This window comes from Spinacia oleracea, chromosome 3 (genome assembly GCF_020520425.1).
Source record: "Spinacia oleracea cultivar Varoflay chromosome 3, BTI_SOV_V1, whole genome shotgun sequence".
NCBI classification, from domain to species: Eukaryota; Viridiplantae; Streptophyta; class Magnoliopsida; order Caryophyllales; family Amaranthaceae; genus Spinacia; species Spinacia oleracea.
In genome coordinates this window covers 143,530,966-143,553,541 of record NC_079489.1, presented here as the reverse complement: position 1 = coordinate 143,553,541, position 22,576 = coordinate 143,530,966, and the positions used below count along the sequence as shown (strand labels likewise).

The window sequence follows — 22,576 nt, the reverse complement described above, 5'->3', positions numbered from 1 at the left end:
TATTGAATTTTGTCGTATCTTACAAAACTTGATTTTGGGACCTTTAATATTACTGGAAAGAATTATTTGTCTTGGGTTTTAGATGCAAAGGAACTTGGTGATACAATCAAAGAAATAAATAAATCAACTAGTAAAAAAAAAAAAAAGAGGAAAAAGCTATGATATTTCTTCGTCGTCTTAAGATTGAGTATTTGACTGTAAATATCTACGAGTCCTTTGGAGTAACCTAAAGGAAACGTATGACCAACAGAAAACTGTGATAATACCCAAAACTCGTTATAATTGATTACATTTAAGACTACAAGACTTTAAGTCAGTAAGTTAATATAATTTAGCTATGTTAAGAATTACTTCACATTTGAAATCATGTGGAGAGAAAATCATTGATGCAGAAATAATGGAGAAAACCTATTATACCTTTCACTCAAATAATGGTGTGCTGCAGACACAATACCGTGAAAAGAGATTTAAGAAATATTCGGAATTTATATCTTGTCTCCTTATGGCTGAGAAAATAACGAGCTCGTTGTTGATGAAAATTCATGAATCACGTCCAACTGGTTCTGCTACATTCCCTGAAACCAATGTGACATCCATAATAGGAAAGAAAATACCACACAATAATAATGGTCAAGAAAATGGACGTGGGCATGGATACGGATATGGTCGAGGTGGTTTTCTCAATAACTCGTATTCCCACCAGAAGTGGGACAAAGATGGTAGCAAACAAGAGAAAAATAAATATGAGAATGTGACCAATGTATTTTACTATATGATATTGAAAAACTTAAATATGTGGTTTTGCTCTTCCTTGAAGAAAACTATTTATAGGTTGAAATGCAAATATACCCTTAACTTTTGTTTACAAGTCAAAATAGGTTCACGACTTAAGTCTGGACATTTGACGATTAAAGGCCTGCAGACCTTTTGGAGAAGTACAAGAAAATATAACCCGAAAAACTATAATAGTTTCTAAATCTTGTTATCAAGATACCGTACATTTCTTTCATGAAACTAGTGTGGTCCTGCACACACGATAATTATGAGAAAGATTTAAGAAAGTTTTTAAATAGTTCATATATTTTCTTTTGGTGGATGAACAAAATAACGAACTCTTGAAAAAAAAATATGATCACATTCAACTATGTCAACCATTCCCAGAAGTGAATGAGATATTGTATGAATAAAATGGCAAAGATCATGCCAGTAGTCATGACTGACAATGTAAAAGTAAATACCACATAGTCATGGCGGAATAAATGAGTATGAGTGTAATTTTAAAATACACATATACACCAGAAGTGGGATTGTAACACCAGAGTACAAGCTATCTTCCATAAGTTTTGTTTAGATTGTCTTGCCGTTATAATTGAGACACCAGTTTGTGTCGTTATATCACATCACAATATGTTCAAATTATAGTATTCTATAATTAGAGTGATCACTTTGAGAAGATAACCAGCAGTTATCGAATGAAATATTTTATATGATATTATATACGCATGATGTGATAATCCAAACCATCCGGGTTTAAGAAAACCCGTTATGAGAATTTGAAAATTCTTATCAAATAAAATTTTATGTGCTGACACTCCCTCATATGTTGTATATATTCAAAGGCAGGACAAAATGATGAGGTTGAGTTGTATTTCAATCGAATAGTTATAATGAATCGATTAAGAAAATAAATACAAGAGATATTAATGATTTTGAAAAATTGTATAATGATAGGTGATTTGGAGTTCACCATGATAGTAAGTGACCTGAAGTTCACCAGAATGATAGTAGGTGACTTGAAGATCACCAATAAGTTTACAAGTATTTTGTGATTGATTTAAGTATCATAAATAAGCATCATAAATCTCTTGATACGGGTAATCATACGTTAGCACGAAAAGAGAAAATATGAAGAAAACAACTGCATATTATATCTACTCCCCATAATCAATGTTGATCTCGAAAAGAGAACAAAAGTATGTAATATTTATCAAAATACACGTTGAAAAGTGTATTATTTAGTTGGTGAAATTTTTTATGCCCCATAACATATTGAAAATATTTTCCCAACTTAGGGGGAGACGAGCAAGAATAAGTTGTTAAAATTGAAAGATAATAAATTGATCCCCATATGAGTAAGTGTACATGCCAGCTTTATGTCCTCGAAATATGTTTGGACATAAATATCTATGACTTGATTGTGTTAAATTGTTACATGTTCAGAGGCATAAAGGTGTATGATAGTCATAGTGCTCGTTGTTACATATAGTAAGTGTTGAGAAATATATATCTTGCCAATATTTATTTAAATCTCTACACCTGAAGTGTTGATTATATATACGGTTCCAACATAGTGATTATATGAAAATGATGGCAAGATAATGCAGTTGATGATATTTTTTAAAATAACGAAAACACTATTAATTATATAGTGTATGAAATACCTTTGAAGTGGTATAGATATTTGAAAATAATAGATGGCCCATGAGAAAAAATAAATGGTACCTATTGAATAAGTATTCAGATATCATTGATGAATATCATGCAAAATATATGTTGAATAATATTGATGATACCGGTAGATGATGGAACCGAAATATAATGCATATGCGAGAAATAATGGATTTTGAATAGGGGATCGTAAATCTATGTCTATTTCGATGTAGACATCATTATAATGATCAAATGAGCTCATGGACCCGAAGTCCAACAAGTTATGGATTTGGAATATCCACGTTGTACATTGTTTTGCATTTGAGTCTTGCATTCATATACATGTGTAGTTAATAGGTAAATGCATCATTTATCATACATTTAGGGTTTTATGTTTTTTCATGGTATGATTTTTATATCCAATTATAATTTCATATTACATGTTTCAAAACTATTATTATGTCGTATATGAATATGCATCCAAAGAATGGTGAGATAGATTTGCAACTTTATGAAAAATTTATAAGTGGAGATTCTTACTCCATTGGCTTAATAATTGTGAAAGAAGTATATATATAATGTTGATTTAATAGCATGTTAATTTGAATCATGCAAATAAGAAGAGTTCCTGAAGAACTATACATGATGTTCTTAAACATCTAGCCTTTCAAGTTTTGCACATGAATATACAACATTGATAAGATATATCAAAACTCTAAAAGAGTGTTTTGAAATGTTGTCTCAACCAGTAGTTTGAGTACTTGAAATTTATGAAATACGCATATTAATTTATTCATGAAAGAATTATTGTACAACTATGAATCATCTTAAAATTTAAGATAAATGTATGTATTAATTGTCCTTCCAATTGATATTATTTTGTGGTCCAGAAGAACCATAAATAAGATTATTAGATATATTACACCTCCAAGTTGGACAATGATATTGTTATTTATCCTGTATTGCCATGAAAGTATATGACCAAAGAAAATTCAATCATTATTGATCGAAAACTACCATTTATGACCTCCAGAAGAAGGTATATATGTTCAATATGTATGGATAAGTTTTGCAATATCTGTATAAGAAAATATGTTCATCTCAGGTGAAGCTAAAGTATTATTATATTATACATCGGGAAACTCGAAAACAAACGTATCGAATGAGATAGAGAAAAACACAAGATCTTGCAGGTAATGTCTTCAAAGATTTGGTGATACAGATATTCACTTCATCTGTTCAAGTAGAGAATTGAAGATTCAAGTTAAACTATGGAGAATCGAGTTTCAGGGAACTCCATGATGCTGCATTTGAAGAGCTACTCAACGATATTGGATTGATTGCACTTAAAGATCTCAAATATTGTATTCATCAGGGGGAGAAATACACGTTGCACTCTTTTTCCCTTAACCAAGGTTTTGTCCCACTGGGTTTTCCTGGTAAGGTTTTTAACGAGGCAACATCTCAAGCGTATTATGAAGAATGATGTACTCTTTTTCCTTCACTAGGTTTTTATCCCAAAGGGTTTTCCTAGTAAGGTTTTAACGAGACATAGTCTCTAATAATGGACATCCAAGGGGGAGTGTTATGAAATATTGGGTGGATGCCCATTATACCCCTAGTATCTTTCTGGAATATTCTAGATCTAGGGTTTATTGTTCTCCAAGCAACCCTATTCTATTGTATGTATATATACCCTATTGTTCATGGAATAAAACACACCGTTGTTCTCTCCTAATTTCTCCTCTTCATCTCTTTATTCACATCAAAAATACATATATATATATAATAACGAAAGCACGTGGCAGTTACACAACATACCAACATACCAACACGCAAAGATTATAATACCCTGGTCCATAGCATGGACCGGGTTTATTATAGTATAAATAAAAGATCAGAATGATGCATTAATTAAGAAAGGAACAATGTATCGACATTATTCTCAGTTGACCTAGTTGAGGGAATAATTTATCCACCTATATATATGTATATAGAATAAACAAATCCTCATAGTAGCAAATTTTGGTAAATTTTGAAATGGAAGGTTTTAAAGACCATGATAACTGCTACACTAGCAGAGAACAACCTCTTACTTTCAAGATATACTTATGCAAATACTGTGGGAGGGATTTCTTAAACCCGCAGGCCTTAGGCGGCCATCAAAATGCTCATAAAACGGAGAGACGACAAGTAAATCTTCGTCATCTTAAACAAGCAAAGATCCTGAGCATGATGATGATTGCGAATTGTGGGGCGCAGCCATTGATGCCTTGGTGCTGCTTGGTTCAGCCGCCCCAGAACGGCGAAGGCCGCACCTTCAATAATATAAATGTTGGTGTTAATGCTGGTGTTGATGATGGCGGTGCAGAGCCGCAGCAGGCTGAGAATGGCGGAGCACCTGCTCAAAGGGGATTACGGTTAGAGTTGCCTGATCTTAATTCGGAATGTACTCGTTATTATTGATCGAGATCGATCAACCACCATCTTATGATGAACCTATGCAATGCACGAATTATAATTATACGTATGTACGTAAATGTTGTTTTTATTTAAACTGTACGTTTTGATATAATATATTATATTCCTAAAATAATTGTTGTATTTTCTTAAATTATAAATTAATTAAGCTTCGTCTACTTGTTGATCTCTAAACCTTATTATTATCTCTCTGAAAGGAACTATTGTACTCCCTACATTATTAAATATTAGTCTCCTTTTGATTTTTTCATCCATTTCAACTCAATATTAAAATACGTGTTGAAAAGAAATTAGAAGATTTTCTTCTATTGTACATAATGACAGGATTCTAAAATATACTAATAATCAAGAACGGGAGTATATACTTAATGTATGGCTTGATATGCATTATGGGAACATTAAAAATAAAACTAGATCGATGATTGATCGATATATATCTTTTGCAAAATAAAATACTTTCTCTAATCTATTTAGAAATAGTTGTACTATTAGGAATATACTAAAAAAAGATTTAAGATCAAGGATGGAGGGTAGAATTGTAACATTTGTTATCCGAGACATTTATTACTCCCTCCGTCCCTTAATATCTACTCCCTCCGAATCTAAATGTTATTCCCGTTTGTCATTTTACACGGTTATTAAGGAAAAAGAAACATTATAAGATTAACTATTATTAATGTAGTTTTATGGGGAATTGTTGCTTTTTGATTCCATTTTCACAAGAAAACAAAATAGTTGAACCAATAGAATTTAAGGAATAAAAATGCCAACTCATTAATCCATCCAAACTTAAACCAACTAATGAGACTACAAGGTTTTATATTGATAAACCAATAGAATTACAAGGAAGAGATTAAAAAGGAAATAAAAGAAATGGAAAGATTATTTTGGGACACTAAAAAAGGAAACGGGAATAACATTAAGATTCGGAGGGAGTACAACGTTTTGACTGGACACGCTTGTCAATGCACAACTTTAACCACCAATATCTTTAACTACATATTATAAATACTTATAAAATTATTAATATTTTGAAAATATTTATTAAGATGAAACCAACAGTATATTATATACTAACATTTATTTTCATATATTAAAAATAAAATAGGGTCAACGTGAATTATATGAATAGTGCAAAAACTCAAAACGATGCGAGTATATAGGGATTAAGTCGTAAGGACATAAACCAACACGTATGTACTTTAAGCTAGTAATGAACTAACGTAATTACAAATATAATAAAACAAAACAAAACAAGCACTCCTTATACATAATTTATCACATTCCGCGATTGAAATGGAAGGTTTTTATGTGCTGAGAATGTTGCTGATCGTAATCACCAACGAACGGTTTTGGATCCTCTAGAGTTCTAAAATAACTTTATAATGTAGAGTTTGAACATATCAACCATTGAATGAAAAATCAATGGTTCATATATTATCATTCCAAAATTCCCCCTATTTTTTCTCATCAATATGAGCTATTGATTTTAAAATATATGGTTTAGATACAACTCTACCTTGTAGAGTTTTATTAAAACTCTAGAGGATCTGGACTCCCAAAGAACACTCGCGAAAGTCTTTTATTTGCAAAATATCTGCAATCCAGTTGAGCGGGTTGAGTGTGGGGCCGAGACATGTAAAATACGAACATCCCGCCGGTCCCGTCGCACTTGATAATTATTTTCTCCAAAACTAAAATCCGAGCCCATGATGTTCTTGATACACATGAACAATCAATAACGTGGATGTCAACTAGCTTAGATGATAAAGTTTTGAGGACTTGGTACCCAAGATTTGAGATCGAATCTCTTCTACATTATTTGTCGTCTTGTACAGAGTGACTCTCTCTGCACAAAAAAAAAAAAAAAAAACAATCAATAACAAATTTGCGGTAACTACTTTCGATCCATTCATCCACTGGAACGTAAACATAACAACAGAGTTACCCTTTTAAGCACAACTTGTGACAAAATTCATGATTGGTCATGTTAAAAGTATAATCCACTCAAGAGGGATTGACTTTTACTTTTACAAACCTTTTATATTTTTATATATAATTACTGGAGTAGTAGAAAACGATTATACTAACTTCAATCAGAAGATGATTTCCTAAAATAAAAAAAAATAAAAAATTCAATAGATGACTTACTTCCTTTCATATAATCTACCACGTATATAGCGATGATGATTGGATAGTAGATATTTGAAAGGAAGTTGTAGATGTCATATCGGTACAAAAAAAAATGTACCATTAACGACGGGAAATTCCGTCGCTAAAGGCCAATAATCGTTGATAAATGACGGGATTTTCTGTCGTGAACCCGTCATAAAAAGGGGGGTCGTCTGTGAGGGGGTCGAAAAAGCACGAGGCTAATGCGTGACCTCGTCCCTCGTGGGTGTGACGTTTCTTTTTGTCAAATCAAGTGTAATTGGATTTCCTGTGAGTTTACACCCAATTGACTAGTAATATAAGAGTCGCCATTCAGTTTTTAACGACAATGAGAAAAACTGACAAAACCCGGTTATCGTGACATAAAGGGAGTGCAATTATGTTTGACCACGACGGCCATAGGTTCCCTTGTGATCCCTGGTGTGGGGATCTCTCAACATACACCCGCAAGGTAGAGATTTAGGGTTCGGGGGACTGTAACTACCGAGAGGAGTACTCGCTCGTCGATAACTCCAGAGGCAGGATATCCTTATTAGCTCAACATAAATAATTGAAGGGACATGCGTTAACTATTAAACTAATCTGAGTTGATTTTAACAATATGCAACACATAATACTAGATCGATCGCGATTATCTGATTTAGATTGTTTTAAGGGACCTAGCATGATAATCCAATTTCCCAAAATATTATCTTTATTAGGCGTGATAGAACAATCAGCTTTAATTAGTTTAACAGTTTATAAAAAGGCGAGGAAAGCAATTAAATCATGCGAAGGGACACATTACGACGCACCCTTGAGAGGTGCGTCACGGTTCTCAGAAAACTAACCACTTTGACTTTGCTATTTCTCCTTTTATTTAACGAATCTCAAGTTACTGGACAGGATACGTTCTGTTCGATTTTTGGATCGATTGCGACAGAACGCGGGATCAATTTCGCAGCGTGAGGCTTAGGCTTAGGGGTTGGAGTCAATACTCAGAATATCAATTGTGTCTGTGTTTCTTTCACGTCGAACTTGGGGCTATATTTATAGAAAAGAGTTCGTGGAAAGATAGAATTGTAGAACTCTAATCCACGAGGAATTAGGAAAGAACACGTCCCAGGTAATATCAGCGCCCAGGGCTGGGCGCCGAAGATTTCGGCGCCCAGAGCCAGGCGTTGAAAATAGGGTCTGGGCCGATTCTTTGTCAGATTCGGACTCTTAGTATCCGGAGTGTATGAGACTTAATCGAGTCTTTTAGTGCGTATTAATTTTATGACGGAATGCGTCTGGGCCCGTTAAGAACTCTAGGCTCGTTAGGATTTTAATTAATACGTAACTCTTATTTTCGAATCGTATTAGGAATAGGATTCTTTCGCAATTTCTATCTCATTTAGGATTTATGTTGGAGTGTAACACCTAATTCTGACAGGTTTCTATCTTTTATGACTTGCCACTTTTAACAACTACCCATTACGGCAGTTACTATTTTTAAGCAGGTTTCCATAAATAGCAGGTTTCTATAAATAGCAGGTTTCTATAAATAGCAGGTTTCGGGTGAAATGAAAAGGGGGATTGAGATTCGTTATTTTATAGGAGATGCGTTGCCAAGTGGAGATTTATGTTCTCATCATCGAACCTTCCATTTCGGGAATGGGGACAAAAGTTAATGAAAATTCCCGTCGTTAACCCGTCGTAAAAGACATTTTCGACGGTTATTCCCGTCTTTTTTTGGTTGTTAGCCCCATCGCAAAAGGCTTTTGCAACGGATTTTTAACCCCTCGTAATTAGGTTGTCGTTAAAGATACAAATTCTGTAGTGTATGACTATAAAATGTCGTATGCCTTTTTATCAATAAATTAAATTTTTCATTAAAAAAATAAACTCTTGTGGGTACGACAACTAGTCCCTACTCATTATTAACAACTTGCAATATAACCTACTTCCCCGTTCTTTTTTAGATGACACTGTTTGACTTTTGACACCATTTATATAATCTATTGGACTATTAATTGTGATTTATATTTAAGAAAAAATATAGTCATGTGGAGTCTTTTTATAATTGTCTCATTGTATGGATTTTTAATATCATTCTTTATATATTTTACTCAATAATAATTAAAGATACAAATGATTGAAATATTACATTGACAAACGCGCTAAAAAAATACGTTATCTAAAAAAGAACGGAGGAAGTATATAAACAATACACTAAGAGCAACTCCAATGGTTACAAAATGGACATGCTCACAAAAAAAGAGCATGTAAGCAGGTAGCCCACTATTGGTACAACAATGACATAAGCAACTGTTAAAACCTTGTACCTACACTACTACAAAAACACCTTATGGAGTCGGGCATTTCGAGTCGCCTCAAATAATAATAGGCGACACATAAGCTTTTAGAGTCCCCTGTTATAGAGCAGGCGACTTATAAGGCTCCATAAATCAAAATAAAAAACCAAATAAAAGGCTTACATGTCGCCTGCAACTTATTAGGCGACACATAAGCTTTTGGAGTCGCCTTTAGTTACAGGCGACTCTAAATGTAAACGTTTACGAGTCCCCTCCCCCATAAAGTGGGACGCGTATACTTTACGTGTCACCTTGTACATTGCAGGGGACACATATAGTTTACATGTCGCCTCTTATATTATAGGCGACACTATATAGTTGACCTTATGTGTCGCCTTCTATTTATAGGCGACTCGTTAGATATAAATTAATTTCTTTATTATATTCCCACCTTAAAGAGACTATTGAGCGCCTACTTTAAAAAAAATTATTAAAAATACTTAAAACAAAAAAAGTTTCCCTCGAAAAACTTTCCCTCAAAAAAAGAGTCCTATTCCTAAATTGATTCTAAGTAGGAAAGCCTTCCCTTAAAAAAAAAAAAAGTCTTTACAAAAAATTTAAAGAAACTCTATCAACCTAAACCCTCGATCTCCGCGAAAAACCTCCATCAGCGAAAACCCACGAAATACTCCTGAAATTGAAACCCGACCTCCATTAGCGAAAACCTCCACCCACGAAATATTCCAGAAATTGAAATCCGATCTCCATCAACAAATTTCTACGAAAGTTTCTGACACAATAGGCACCGCACGAAGCCGTCGGCGACCCTCCAAAACCGTCTCCGGTTCGTCCTCTTCCTCTTCTCTTCTCTATTTGTAATTTGATTTAGTGATTTGCTTTTCTTGTGTTAGTTTGTTCATTATTGCTTCTTATAGATTACAATGAGGAGTAATTTTATGATTTGTTGCTTAAAACTCCGAATTTTGAATTTAAATGGATTAATGAGAGTTGAGGGGTTGCTATATTGTTTACCTGATTAACATTGTTGGATGATTTAGGCTTTAAATATATGTTCTGTGTTTTAATGTACTTGGTATTTTAGTTTGAGCTTAATTAATAGGTGATGGTTATTTCTGTATCCGAAGCACCTTATTAGTTGTTTATTTGTTATTTGTTTTATTATGAATGAAGTGTGTGAACTTTGGGTTTTATGTAACGTTGTTGCAGTAGTGTTTGAATACCGGAAACAATCTTTGAGTTTTATCGAATTTGCTTCACTCGAGCAGTCGATCTTGCCTTGTGCTTTTAAATTGCTCATGTCTATATTTGCTTGCTGGAGTGTGGGTTCAATGGGGGGAACGAACATGACCTTGTTTTTCTAAGTTGCTAATAGGGGTCTGCTTAAAGGTGAAGCCAATCAAGCCATCTCATTTACAGTATAGTAGTATACTTAATTTACTTTAGCTCTTGCTGTGGTAGTAGTAGCCATCTCATAGGGGTCTGCTTGTTGTGGACTGGAAATTACTTTAGCTCTTGCTGATGCTGTCTGATGTTAATTTAAAATAACTGATCTTGTAAGATGGACTTCAAATTATCGAGAAAGGTTATGTTTTACAGGTCATAATCTGAAGCTTTAGAGGTCCATTTTTTTGTTTGGAGTACTGTGAAGTACTGAAGCTAGTCATATACTCATTAGATTTAAGAGGGTTACGCAGCTTTGTATCCAACGAGTTTGCATCTTCTGGTTGTAGGAAAATCGTCAAATGACTCAAATCCTATTTCTTATACACACCTACAGATTCTGCAACATAGTTTGGACCTTCCATCTTACAAGATGTAATGCTCAAATGTGTATTAACTTTGACCAGATACCACTGATGAGTCAATTTCTTCAATAACATGGAACGATTCACCTGTCATTGCCTTCTCATCCACTTCACATTTACCTTCCACAACAACTCCATCAATAGGAATAACTTTACCTGCTTTGACTGCAATATGGTTCCTAGATTTAAAGTTGTGATATTAACTTGTTTACCAGTTTCAGCCATTGTTTCTTTCAGAGGTGTCATGCTTGTCAGAGATGACATTACAGACATAGCCTGTATATTCACAACATGAACAAATATAAGGCGAATCAACAATCAATATGAATATGATATGAAATTAAGGTGCAGATTGAGGTTTGTATACAGGAAAGAAATTGATCATACATACCTTGTAACTAGCTCTTGATTCGAGCCACTGAGCTATGTTGTACAGGAAGACGATAATAGCTGCATCTGTGTAGTCTTGTAGAGGTATTGTTAGTGATATACTCCGTACTTCCTAAGATAGTGATATACTTCCTAGCTTATTCCCCAATCTACCCATAACTAAGATACTATCTAAAGTGCTCCTCTCCCTAAATCAGTTCATTGCACATCATTTCGTATTATTCATCTACTTGTAAACTCCGAACACATACCTAAAGGTTTTGAAACTTAGGCTTCTAGCTGAAGGTAAATAGAGAAAAGGTGATTATTGTTTCAATCAGGGCCGGCCCTTGGGCAAGGCATAAGGGACAATCGCTCTGGGCCCAAGGGGAAAAGCCCAAAATTCACGCAAGTCTACCAGTTTATTAAAATATCTAATTTTCTTATGTAAATGATAACAGAATCTAGGTGCGGCTCACTGGTCTATGCCAAAATTTCACATAGTAAAAGGGTTGGGAATTCCCATGTTCGACTCCAACACACACCATTGTTTTTCATTAATTTATTCACTTCATTCACGTTTATACCTACCTTTTTTTTTCCAAACCTGTTGTAGAGTACTTAATTTAATTTTATTTCATTTTTAAATTTTGTCATTTCTAATTTGGTTATGTTGCCAATACCTACTATTTTTATTACTCAATTTTGTATTAAACATAACACCAAAAGACAGTGAATCATTTTTCATGCACAACTCTTACAATCCTAATATATACTTCTTTTGGTAATTTAATTTTTTAAGTATATTTTTTTCTTTTGGTAATTTAATCACACTTCCTTTTATAATTTTGGAATTTAGAAATAATAATTGAATTTCTAGTTATAATATATGTAATCAAATTAATTTAATGTATAGTTTGAAAATTTGTCTACAGTACTTGTTAAAACTTTTGTACAATCTGCTACTACGAACATGATTATTTTTTAAGTACATTTCTTTCATTCAACTTTGCGATCTGTAGATGTCTTGTTGTTAACTTGTTAATTTTCTGATTTTAGTTTGATAATTAATGTTTGAGATATATTGTAATTCATGTTTGATAGTACAAGATCGAAGTTTTCAAGCCTTATACAGGTTGGTTTTTAATAGAGTTAAAAAAAGAAAAAAATTCTTCGGAATGGTATCAGATCGCCTTTTTAATAAAAAGCACACCCTAACTACAAGCAAATTTTTATTATAAACCTTTAAATATATAGGGCCCCAAATTTCTTTTCGCCCATAGGCCACCAAAAAGTTGAGATCGGCCCTGGTTTCAATCGGCATTTTGTTGTCTCTCATGACTTTGCGTAACTGGGAATCTAGGATGAATTTCTAAAGATGTCACTCTTACCAATTCTATCATATCTTTCGTTAATCAACAACAAACACTTTTCTTAACGAGGTGTCTGCAGCAACTCAACAGTGCACAAGTTATGGAAGGATTAAATAGATCTAAATATCAACCAAAATCCAAGGGTAGTTTAGAGACTCTTCCTTTCCCTAAACCAAGGCTTCCTGCATTCTTAGCAAACCCAACAAATACTACAAATTCAATAACTCGAACTTAGGTAGAGGGATCAAAGAACATGGTACTTTGGCATGTTTCTGGGCTAAGTAGTGTTTTTGTGATTTAAGCAGAAAATGTAGATCGTCAAGCATGCATCCAAACAAATCAACATCAATCTTCTATATAGTAATTTTAACTTTGTTTTTCAATATAGAACAATTAGTCCCACTCACACTTGGTTTGTTCTCCTAACAAGCAGAGTCTATGTTTGTATGACAGAAAACAAAACACCAACTAGCTTCCCTGATGCATCCATAAAGCAACAACTAGTGTATAGTAATTATTTATTTGTTTACCAATTATTTGAATCGTGGAATGGTTTATGGTTTACCATAATCTCTTTCTTGATTTCTATTCCTAGGTTCATGTTCAGTGGTCGATACATCATTCACAAACTAATGTGCTGACTTGCCAAGCCTGATAGTTGGTCAGAACCATTATTCTTATTTGAAACTCGACTCTTTGTGAACAAACCCAGAGCTTCCAACACCAAAAGAGTAAATCAGTAGCTGTCCAATGTGCGGACTATTGATTCTGCCTGTTCATTTGGATGGCAAAGGAGATCAGAATGTCAGAATCCTGAAAGTGAACCCCCCCCCCCCCCAAGTTACCTGCTCCAGTAGAATAGGTGGGAAGATAGCCTTAAGTTTTGTGACTATTAATCTTCCATTACAATTTTTTTTGTTTCTACTGTAGGACTCGGTACCTGTCTCAGCATGCCATTCCTGTCCTGAATTTCGTTTCTGGCTGTTTGATTTTCTCACAAATTCAGTGGTAGTGGTGATCATGAATTTCTGCATATATGTAATTATCAGTTTATGATGTCTTGTGTTTTTTTGGGCATGAGTCCCTTGGTGAGATAAAAGGAAGTTGGGCTCAGTGGCCTCCTTCACAAGTCAGATTATCCATTGAGGTGACATTAATTAATAATTATTGATTTCAGCTTATCAATTAACACTTATTAATTTTGATTGACACTAATCTAGTTTCTTTTCATAAAAATATGTATAGAACTTGATCGATCAACCACCACCACCAAAGAAGATTAGAAATAATCTAATAGAGGGTAAGAAACCAGTTGACGCCGGTTCAGCTGTTGAATCTCGTTATAATGATAAGGAAGAAGAAATCGCCCCCTTCCTTATGGGCAAGGACATGTTTTTGGCATTTCCAAGTAGCTGCAAGCAATTATACAACTTGTATAAGAATCAAGATGTTGATTTCAGCGTTGATGTTGATTTCGAAGAGTATATCTTATACTATCCTGATAAAGTTTCTTTTACTGCTTACGTGTTTGGTGATGATCTTAAAAAATTATTGAACATGGAATAAATACGTACATCTTGTGTGGATATCTGGATAAGGTAAAAAAAATGTGATCTCAAAAGTTTGCTTAACTTTAGCTAGATATGATTATTACAGGTCAATTAATACTTATTGATTTGGTTAAGGTTTTTGCAAAACGAGATCACAAAAAACAAGCTCCAAGAAGAAGTTGGATTTTTTTTGTCCGCATAAGCTAGCGCCGGTTAAATTTCGTCCCAGTGTGCACACAAAATATGTGAATCATTCAATTACCAAGCAAAGTACCCCGATCCGTCAAGAGTAAGTACATTTATACTACTTATTGATTATAATGCTTAAAGCAGTCCATTTTTTTTCCTTTAAAACTAATATCTTCCTTGTTTATGAAGTAAATATCATTGGATGTTGGTTGTGATTTGCCTTGAAAGAGGGGAAGCCTTTTTCTTTGATTCCATGGCTGATGGGTCGTTAGACACTTTGCATACCAAAGGCTCCTTGTCTGTGTAAGTACTCTAGCTAAACAGCTACGGAAATCTATTTTATAGTCCTGTTTCCATGCTTTTCCTTCTCTCGTGTTATGTGCATGCATAGTTGGTTTGAATGATCCTTTCCAGCAAAATGATTGTCAATCAACAAAGGAGATTTGATGCTATCAATCATCAATAGTTAGGTCTGTCGAGAGTTGTTGATTCAAGTTACTTGATTCGTTGCCTTGCTTGTTACTTCTGAATAAGCAGCATTTTGTTTCAAACATCAGGTTGACCTCGATTACACTACTTAAACTAGTCTTACTTTTGATGTTCCACTCTGCAAATTCAATATATTGTATGAAATATATCTAAAATGTCCTGCTATATCTTCAACTATCACTATACCAATAACGCTTTCATTATGATCAGTGTTGAAAACGCCTTTGCCAACTGCCATCTACTCAACTAGATCTACAAGCCTACACAAATGTCAATAACAAGCTGCAATGTTTATCGTGATGACACTATTTGAGTATTTTGTAATGTGTAAGGTGTTAAATTTATCAGGAAAAGCACCTTTATCAGGGAAAGCAGCTGCAAAGCGCCTTAGTGAACTTCTGATCCCACCTTTAAGTTGTTATTTTCTTGTTCTCTAGCATACAACTGTAAATTGTGTTAGTATATTATGCTGCCACTAGTTTTTGTTCTTCGGTTTTCTCTTACATGAGAAGTGCTAGTTGCTTAGAGCTATCAGATGTTTAGTGGTAGACTTTCCTACTCTCTCCACAGATTTTTCCATACAAAGAGGGGGAGGGAAAGAAAGAGATAGGCCGATAAACATACTGTTGATTAAGTGGATCTGTAATGTTGCTATGCTTTTCAATCTAATCAATAAGGTGTCATAAATGACGGAGCTGTCTACCTGTTTGTATTTTTTTCTCTGTTTTTCTTTTCTTCTCTTGTTCCTTAGGCGATGGCGTTTGCTGCAATATAGATTTTTTAGGGTTTGAACTAGCAGTAGGAAATAGGTAGAAGTAGAATATAAGTAGCTCTTGCTTATGTTAATAATCTTCAGCTAATTAACCTGATCCTTGCCAGCAAAATGATTGTCAGGGTCAGAAACAGCATACAGTGTCCCTTTATTTTCGTACCTTTGATACCTTCATATCATTAACAACGTCAATTACCAGATTTTCTGATGATTAACCACATACTACATTATAAATATGCATGAATTACTCCTAAAACACCTACTCAAGTTGCATTAACTTATGTGGTTTTTTTTAATTTGATGTTTAGGGCATATAGGACTCTAATGAACATGGACAAAGGATCTCGGAAAACCAAGCTAACGTGGAAGGTGGTTGAGGTAATTTGTTATTAGATTATATTTTTTGTTGTGAGATTAAAGACCTTATTTATTTATGTGTTGACATCATTATTATTTTTATTTTATATTATATGTGGTTAAGTGTCCTCGTTCTCAACAAGTTGGGGTAGTTGAGTCCGGCTATTATGTCATGAAGTATATGGATCAAATAGTATCACTTGTATCGAAAAAGGAGTGTGATTTTTAAAAGGTAATTAACGCATCATATTTTTATCTTTAAATTTGCACTTGCTTGTTTGAGTGTACTTGCATTGTTTTTAATATATCTATGCATTTGATTTGTGTATGTAGCATTTCGCTCTGGAGGCATATACTCAAGAAGTTATCGATGATATTCGTGAAAGATGGTGTAGATTTTTCATTGATAATTGTTTATAGTTAATTAATTTCAGTTTGACACTTAGTTGACATAAACTTCTTAATTTCGTGTCCAGTATTTTCCTAATATGTACAAATACAAAAGTATTATGTATGACTTTAGATTTTATCAATTTTGGAGATTATATTGCACTGGTTTGAATTTTTATATATGTCATTTAATGTCGATTGGTCTGAATGTGGCCATTTTAAAAAAAAATGTGGCGCATCTACAACATCGCCGACGTCCATTTTCGTCGCTTCTCAACTATATAGGAAACACCGTAAATTACTACTCCCTCCGTCCCGGAATACTTGACCTGTTTTCCTTATCGGGCCGTCCCTTAATAATTGACCTGTTTCTAAAAATGGAAATATTCTAACAATATTATATTATTTCTCACTCCATCCCTATTAACCCACCCACCCCCTACTCCATACAAAAAATAATTAAAAATTCAACCCCTACTCTTCCCCAACCCCACCTCTTAACCCACCTCACACTAACTACATTAAAATAATACCCCACTATCAACTACTACCTATTAAATTAAATAAGTCAATTCAAATCCCTTAAACTATGTGCCGGTCAAACCGGGTCGAGTATTCCGGGACGGAGGGAGTATATGCGTTGCGTCTCAAAACACAGGTGTCACCATAGTGTACCATATACATCGCCTCGAACAATGGAGGCGACACCATAGAGTATCATATACATCACCTCGAACAATGGAGGCGACACCATAGAGTATCATATACATCGCCTCGAACAATGGAGGCGACACTATAGAGTATCATATACATCGCCTCGTTAAAGCAGGCGACTCTACAGAATACCATATACGTCGCCTCAAAATAAACAGGCGACACCATAGAGTACCATTTGAATCGCCTCAACATAAGCAGGCTACACCATAGCGTACCCTTTGAATCGCCTCAATTGAAGTAGGCGACACCATAGCGTACCCTTTGAATTGCCTCAATTGAAGTAGGCGACACCATAGCGTACCCTTTGAATTGCCTCAATTGAAGTAGGCGACACAATAGAGCACCATATGCGTTGCCTAAGACGAATTAGGCGAATCAGAAAAGTGCACATAAATCCATAGATTTCCTATTCGGAGTCGCCTCCAACATAAGAGGCGACACATAAACCTACCTATAGTGTCGGGTCACAGGCGACACATAAAGGGGGTACCTATAGAATCGCCCCCCTGTGGAGTCGCCCTTGAGGAAACTCTATAGGTGGTTAAGAGGCGACTCTAAAAGGGTTTTTGTAGTAGTGCTATTTTGGGCTACGTAGCTCAAAAAAATATAGCTCAAAAAAATAAATTATTTAAATTAAATATTATAGGGAGCTACAAAGTATTGTAGTCCACCAATGTGTTGTAGTTTTAATCAATTGTAGTTAGAAATTTGATATGGCAAACTTAGCCACAACATCTTGTAGTTCAACATTGAAGTTGCTCTAATACAGTGATGATAATCAGATACTAGATATTTTTTAAGTCCATTAACCGTACAACATCAATGGGGTCTTATTTTAAGACTTTTCTCATATGCCATGTCAGCTTTCCACTAATATTTAATTAATTAAATTTTGTTAAGACTTTTAAGACTCATTCAAATTTAGTTCTTCATACCTCAAACTCATATATATTGTGGGTCCAGCCCACTTGTTGCACAAGTAAGTAATTTATCTTGTGTTTGTGAGCCCAAAATGTTGGGTTATGTTTTTAGTCCATTTGGGGCTAAATTGGTTAGTTTATGTTAGAAGCATTGGAGTGGTTTTGATGTTTAGTTATGACCTAAGGGGAGTTAGGTCAGCTGTGAGAAATAATCAGATCTAAACACACACACAAAAAGGAGAGGAGAGAAAGAGAGAAGTGAGTTCGTAGTTTTCAAGGCAACCATCAGAAAACTGCAATTTGCCGAAGATTTAACGGTCGGATCGTGCTGATTTTTGGTCAGATTGTTGAGGATACATAGGGCCTCATTTAGAACGGTTGGATCGTCGTTTTGAGCTCTAGTTAGTCCGTGGTCGCTGCTGGACAGAACCTACGTTTTTGGGTGATATTCTTCATCTATTGTCTCTTAATTGTTCCTCTCTTATGTATGGAAGTGTTTGTGGGTTGTGAACCTTTTTATGTCTGATTTGGGTTCTTTTTCCCTCAATTTTATCATAATAAGAGAAGGTGATAAGGGTGGACTCCTCAAAAGTCCCGTGGTTTTTACTCTTCACATCGAAGGGGTTTTCCACGTATAATTCTTGTGTGTTGATTGATTTTTTGTTCTTCCGCATTTGGTTTTAGTTGATGTCCATTATTGGTTGATTGTTAGGTTATTTGTTCGGTGGATTATTTGTGGTGAATTGGAATTGTATTGTTTGGTTGATTGTCTTGGAGGTGATCCTTGTGGGTAGTTGATATACTACTAGGGTCCTATCAATTTAAAGCATCTCAAATAATATAACATTTTAATTAATTTATTTTATTTAACTCACATATTGAGTCTTAGGATGAGTCTTAGTTTTTCAAGACTCGATTTAAGACTTTGTTAAGACTAACTCACTTCAATACTTCAAATTGATATGTCTCATCTTAAGACTAGTTGAGTCATATGCCATGTCAGCAAAATTCAAGTCTTAAGGCTTGGCGCTGATGTTGCTTTAAGGTTTGAATAAGAAGTCGAGAGGAACATTGTTATTCGTATTAATTTTTACAGCTACTGTTACAGTCAGGGAAACCCTTAAACTGTAAAGAACAATCAGTTTGAGTTATGAAGAACTCAAACCATAACAGAAGCTAAAATAGCAACTGAGAGAGAGACTGAGATGAGAGAAGGAAGAAGATTTTTATTATTTTTCTAAATGAAAATGTTTACAGAAGCTTGTAATCTATTTTTAAACTACTATGAAAGAGAAAAACTACTCTTACAAAACAGCTTAAGCAATGACAGGAAATAACAAGAAAGAAATCAGTTAGAAATTTTGTTATAACAGAATTTCCCTCCAAAACTGAAAGTCAACATGATAAATCAACTTTAAGACTAAAACCTTATCATACCACCCTCCTTAAAGAAGACTTGTCTCAAGTCTTAGCAACATTTATGGAACAGGAAAAGAAGGAAATCTCTGAACACAATCTTTGGCTCTTTCCCAACTAGCTTCATGAAGTGGACAGTGTTGCCATTGAACTAGGTACTGAACTTGATCTTTGTTCAATTTCACCACTCTTGTATCTAGGATAGCCTCGGGTTGAATAAAAAGATCTTCTTCTCGACCTTGTAGCCAAATAGGAACTTGAGTAGCCACTGGTAAGGTGCCATGAAACTTCTTAATTTGAGACACAGGAAATACATTATGGATCTTGCTGTGACTAGGCAACTTGAGTTTATAGGCAACCTTCCCAATTTTGGTATCCACCTGAAATGGACCAAAATACATAGGAGCCAATTTTTGATTGCTTTTGTGTTGTACTGTATTCTGCCTGTAAGGTTGCAACTTGAGCAACACCCAATCACCACAATCAAAAGATCTGTCAGACCTATGCTTGTCAGCTTGTGATTTCATCCTTGACTAAGCTCTAGTTAGGTGGAACTTGATGAGTGCAAGCATCTGTTTTCTTCTGTGTAAACTTCTGTCCACCACTTCAATGGGAGAATCACCAGCAAGATATGGTAGATACACTGGTGGAGGTTGATTATACACCACTTCATAAGGTGTGAGTTGGATAGCAGACTCAAAATGGGTATTGTACCACCATTCAACCATGGGCATCAATAAACTCCATTCTTGGGGTTTCTCTCCACACATACATTCAAGATAAGTCTCCAAACACCTGTTAACCACTTCAGTTTGGCCATCAGTTTCAGGGTGATAAGCAGAGGATAGGAGGAATTCAATGCCATGCAAAGAGAACAACCCTTTCCATAACTGACTTAAGAAAATGGCATCCCTATCACTTACAATACTTTTTGGCCAGCCATGTAGTTTAAATATGTGATCAAGATAGGCTTGAGCTACCTCAATAGCAGAATAGGGATGGGACAAAGCAACAAAATGAGCATATGTGCTTAGCCTGTCAACTTCCACAAAAATAACTTCTTTCCCATTAGACTTAGGCAATCCTCCAATAAAGTCCATTGATATGTCTACCCAAACTTCTTCGGGAATTGGTAATGGCTGTAATAACCTAGGCTTTGCTGAAGTGTCATACTTAGAAAGTTGACAGGTGGGACATTTTCTGACATACTGTCTTACATCTCTTGACATTCCTCTCCATGAAAACAAGGTCTTCAGTTTCTTTAAGGTGATATCTCGACCAGAATGCCCACATTCAGGTGAGGCATGATGCCAATTCAACAGCTTGCTTCTCAGATTCTCATCAGGGCCAATCACCAACCTTGCATCTTTATGTTACAACCCATCCTGTAGCTTTTATTGAGCAACAGATTGTCCCTGTTGTAACTAAGTTACAATATTAAGAATATTGTTATTAGCAGCATAACTACTCTTAATTTGATCATGTAAATCTGAAGAGACTAAAGATATAGCCATACAAAACACTTCAGCTCCCCGTACCCCAGATAATGCATCAACAGCTACATTCTCCTTACCACTCTTATACTGTATTTCATAATAAAAACCCATCAATGTTGACAACCAAAATTGCTAGAAAGGGGTAGAAATCTTCTGCTGCAGTAACCACTTTAAACACTTTTGATCTGTTCTGATGATGATGAAGTGACCAGAAATCAAATATTGCTCCCATTTCTGTACAGCAAAGACAATAGCCAATAACTCTTTTTCATAAACAGATAACCTCTGCCATTTTGGACCCAAAGATCTACTTATGAAAGCAAGTGGGTGATTATCCTGCATGAGAATAGCTCCTATTCCAGTTTTTGATCCATCTGTTTCTAAAACAAAAGTTTTAGAAAAATCAGGAACTGCCAAAACAGGAGCTGAAGTCAAAGCTTCTTTCAATTTTTCTAAGGCTAGATGAGCATTGTCATTCCAAGCAAACACCTATTTTTTCAATAAATTAGTCAATTCCTTGCTAATGACAACATAATGTCTCACAAACTTTCTGTAATACCCAGCTAATCCTAAAAAGCTTCTCAAATCTTTGACAGAAGTAGGAACTGGCCAGCTAGATATAGCAGAAATTTTCTTTGGATCTGTTTCCAACCCCTTAGCTGAGATAAAATGACCTAAATACTCCACTTTGCCAGTAGAAAATATGCATTTGCTATCCTTTGCTGCCATCAAATTATATTGCATTAGTTTGAAGACTTCTTCCAGGTGTTTCAAATGTTCTGTAATGCTACTGCTGTATACCAATATATCATCAAAGAACACCAACACACACTTTCTTAGTAGAGGTCTAAAAACATCATTCATCAATCCTTGAAAAGATGCTGGTGCATTTGTTAGCCCAAAAGGCATCACCAGAAACTCATAGTGTCCAGTTTGGGTTTTAAATGCAGTTTTAAACACATCTCCTTCATGTACTCTAAGTTGGTGGTAACCAGCTCTCAAGTCCAGCTTAGTAAACAAAGTGGCTCCTGCCAATTCATCTATTAGCTCATCAATGACAGGAATAGGAAATTTATCTTTCACAGTCCTTTTATTCAGTTCTCTATAATCCACACACATTCTCCAAGTGTCATCTTTCTTTCCAACCAAGACCGCAGGGGAAGCAATGTTAGGTTATGATACATATAATTGAATATAAATCATGCAGAAAAACCATAAAAGCCAGGATTCCAAATTAATTGCCACATAACAATTAGCATAATTTAGGATGCATACTCTTTGTAGCGTGCCCTCCCTAGCTGCGCCCGAACCGAACAAGAACAAGTCTTTAAGACTCCAAGTGTCGTCCCTCCG

At 34.9% G+C, this 22,576-nt stretch overlaps 1 protein-coding gene across 1 annotated transcript; it reads right to left on the bottom strand.

Moving 5' to 3' along the window:
* Positions 1 to 20,260: 20,260 nt before the first annotated feature.
* Positions 20,261 to 22,342, bottom strand: LOC110791785 (uncharacterized). Its single transcript, XM_021996544.1, has 4 exons — positions 21,767 to 22,342; positions 21,464 to 21,712; positions 21,196 to 21,310; positions 20,261 to 21,093 (listed from the first exon to the last, which is right to left on the bottom strand). Exons 1-4 carry the CDS (start codon positions 22,340 to 22,342, stop codon positions 20,261 to 20,263), a joined length of 1,773 nt encoding a protein of 590 aa, XP_021852236.1.
* Between the last annotated feature and the right edge of the window lie 234 nt (positions 22,343 to 22,576).

Coding starts and splice junctions, on each gene's coding strand:
- LOC110791785 (XM_021996544.1), bottom strand. CDS start 22,342: ATGTGTGTGGATTATAGAGAACTGAATAAAAGGACTGTGAAAGATAAA. Junction 21,713..21,766: donor CTGGGTATTACAGAAAGTTT/GTGAGACATTAT, acceptor TTGAAAAAATAG/GTGTTTGCTTGGAATGACAA. Junction 21,311..21,463: donor TATTGGCTATTGTCTTTGCT/GTACAGAAATGG, acceptor TATGAAATACAG/TATAAGAGTGGTAAGGAGAA.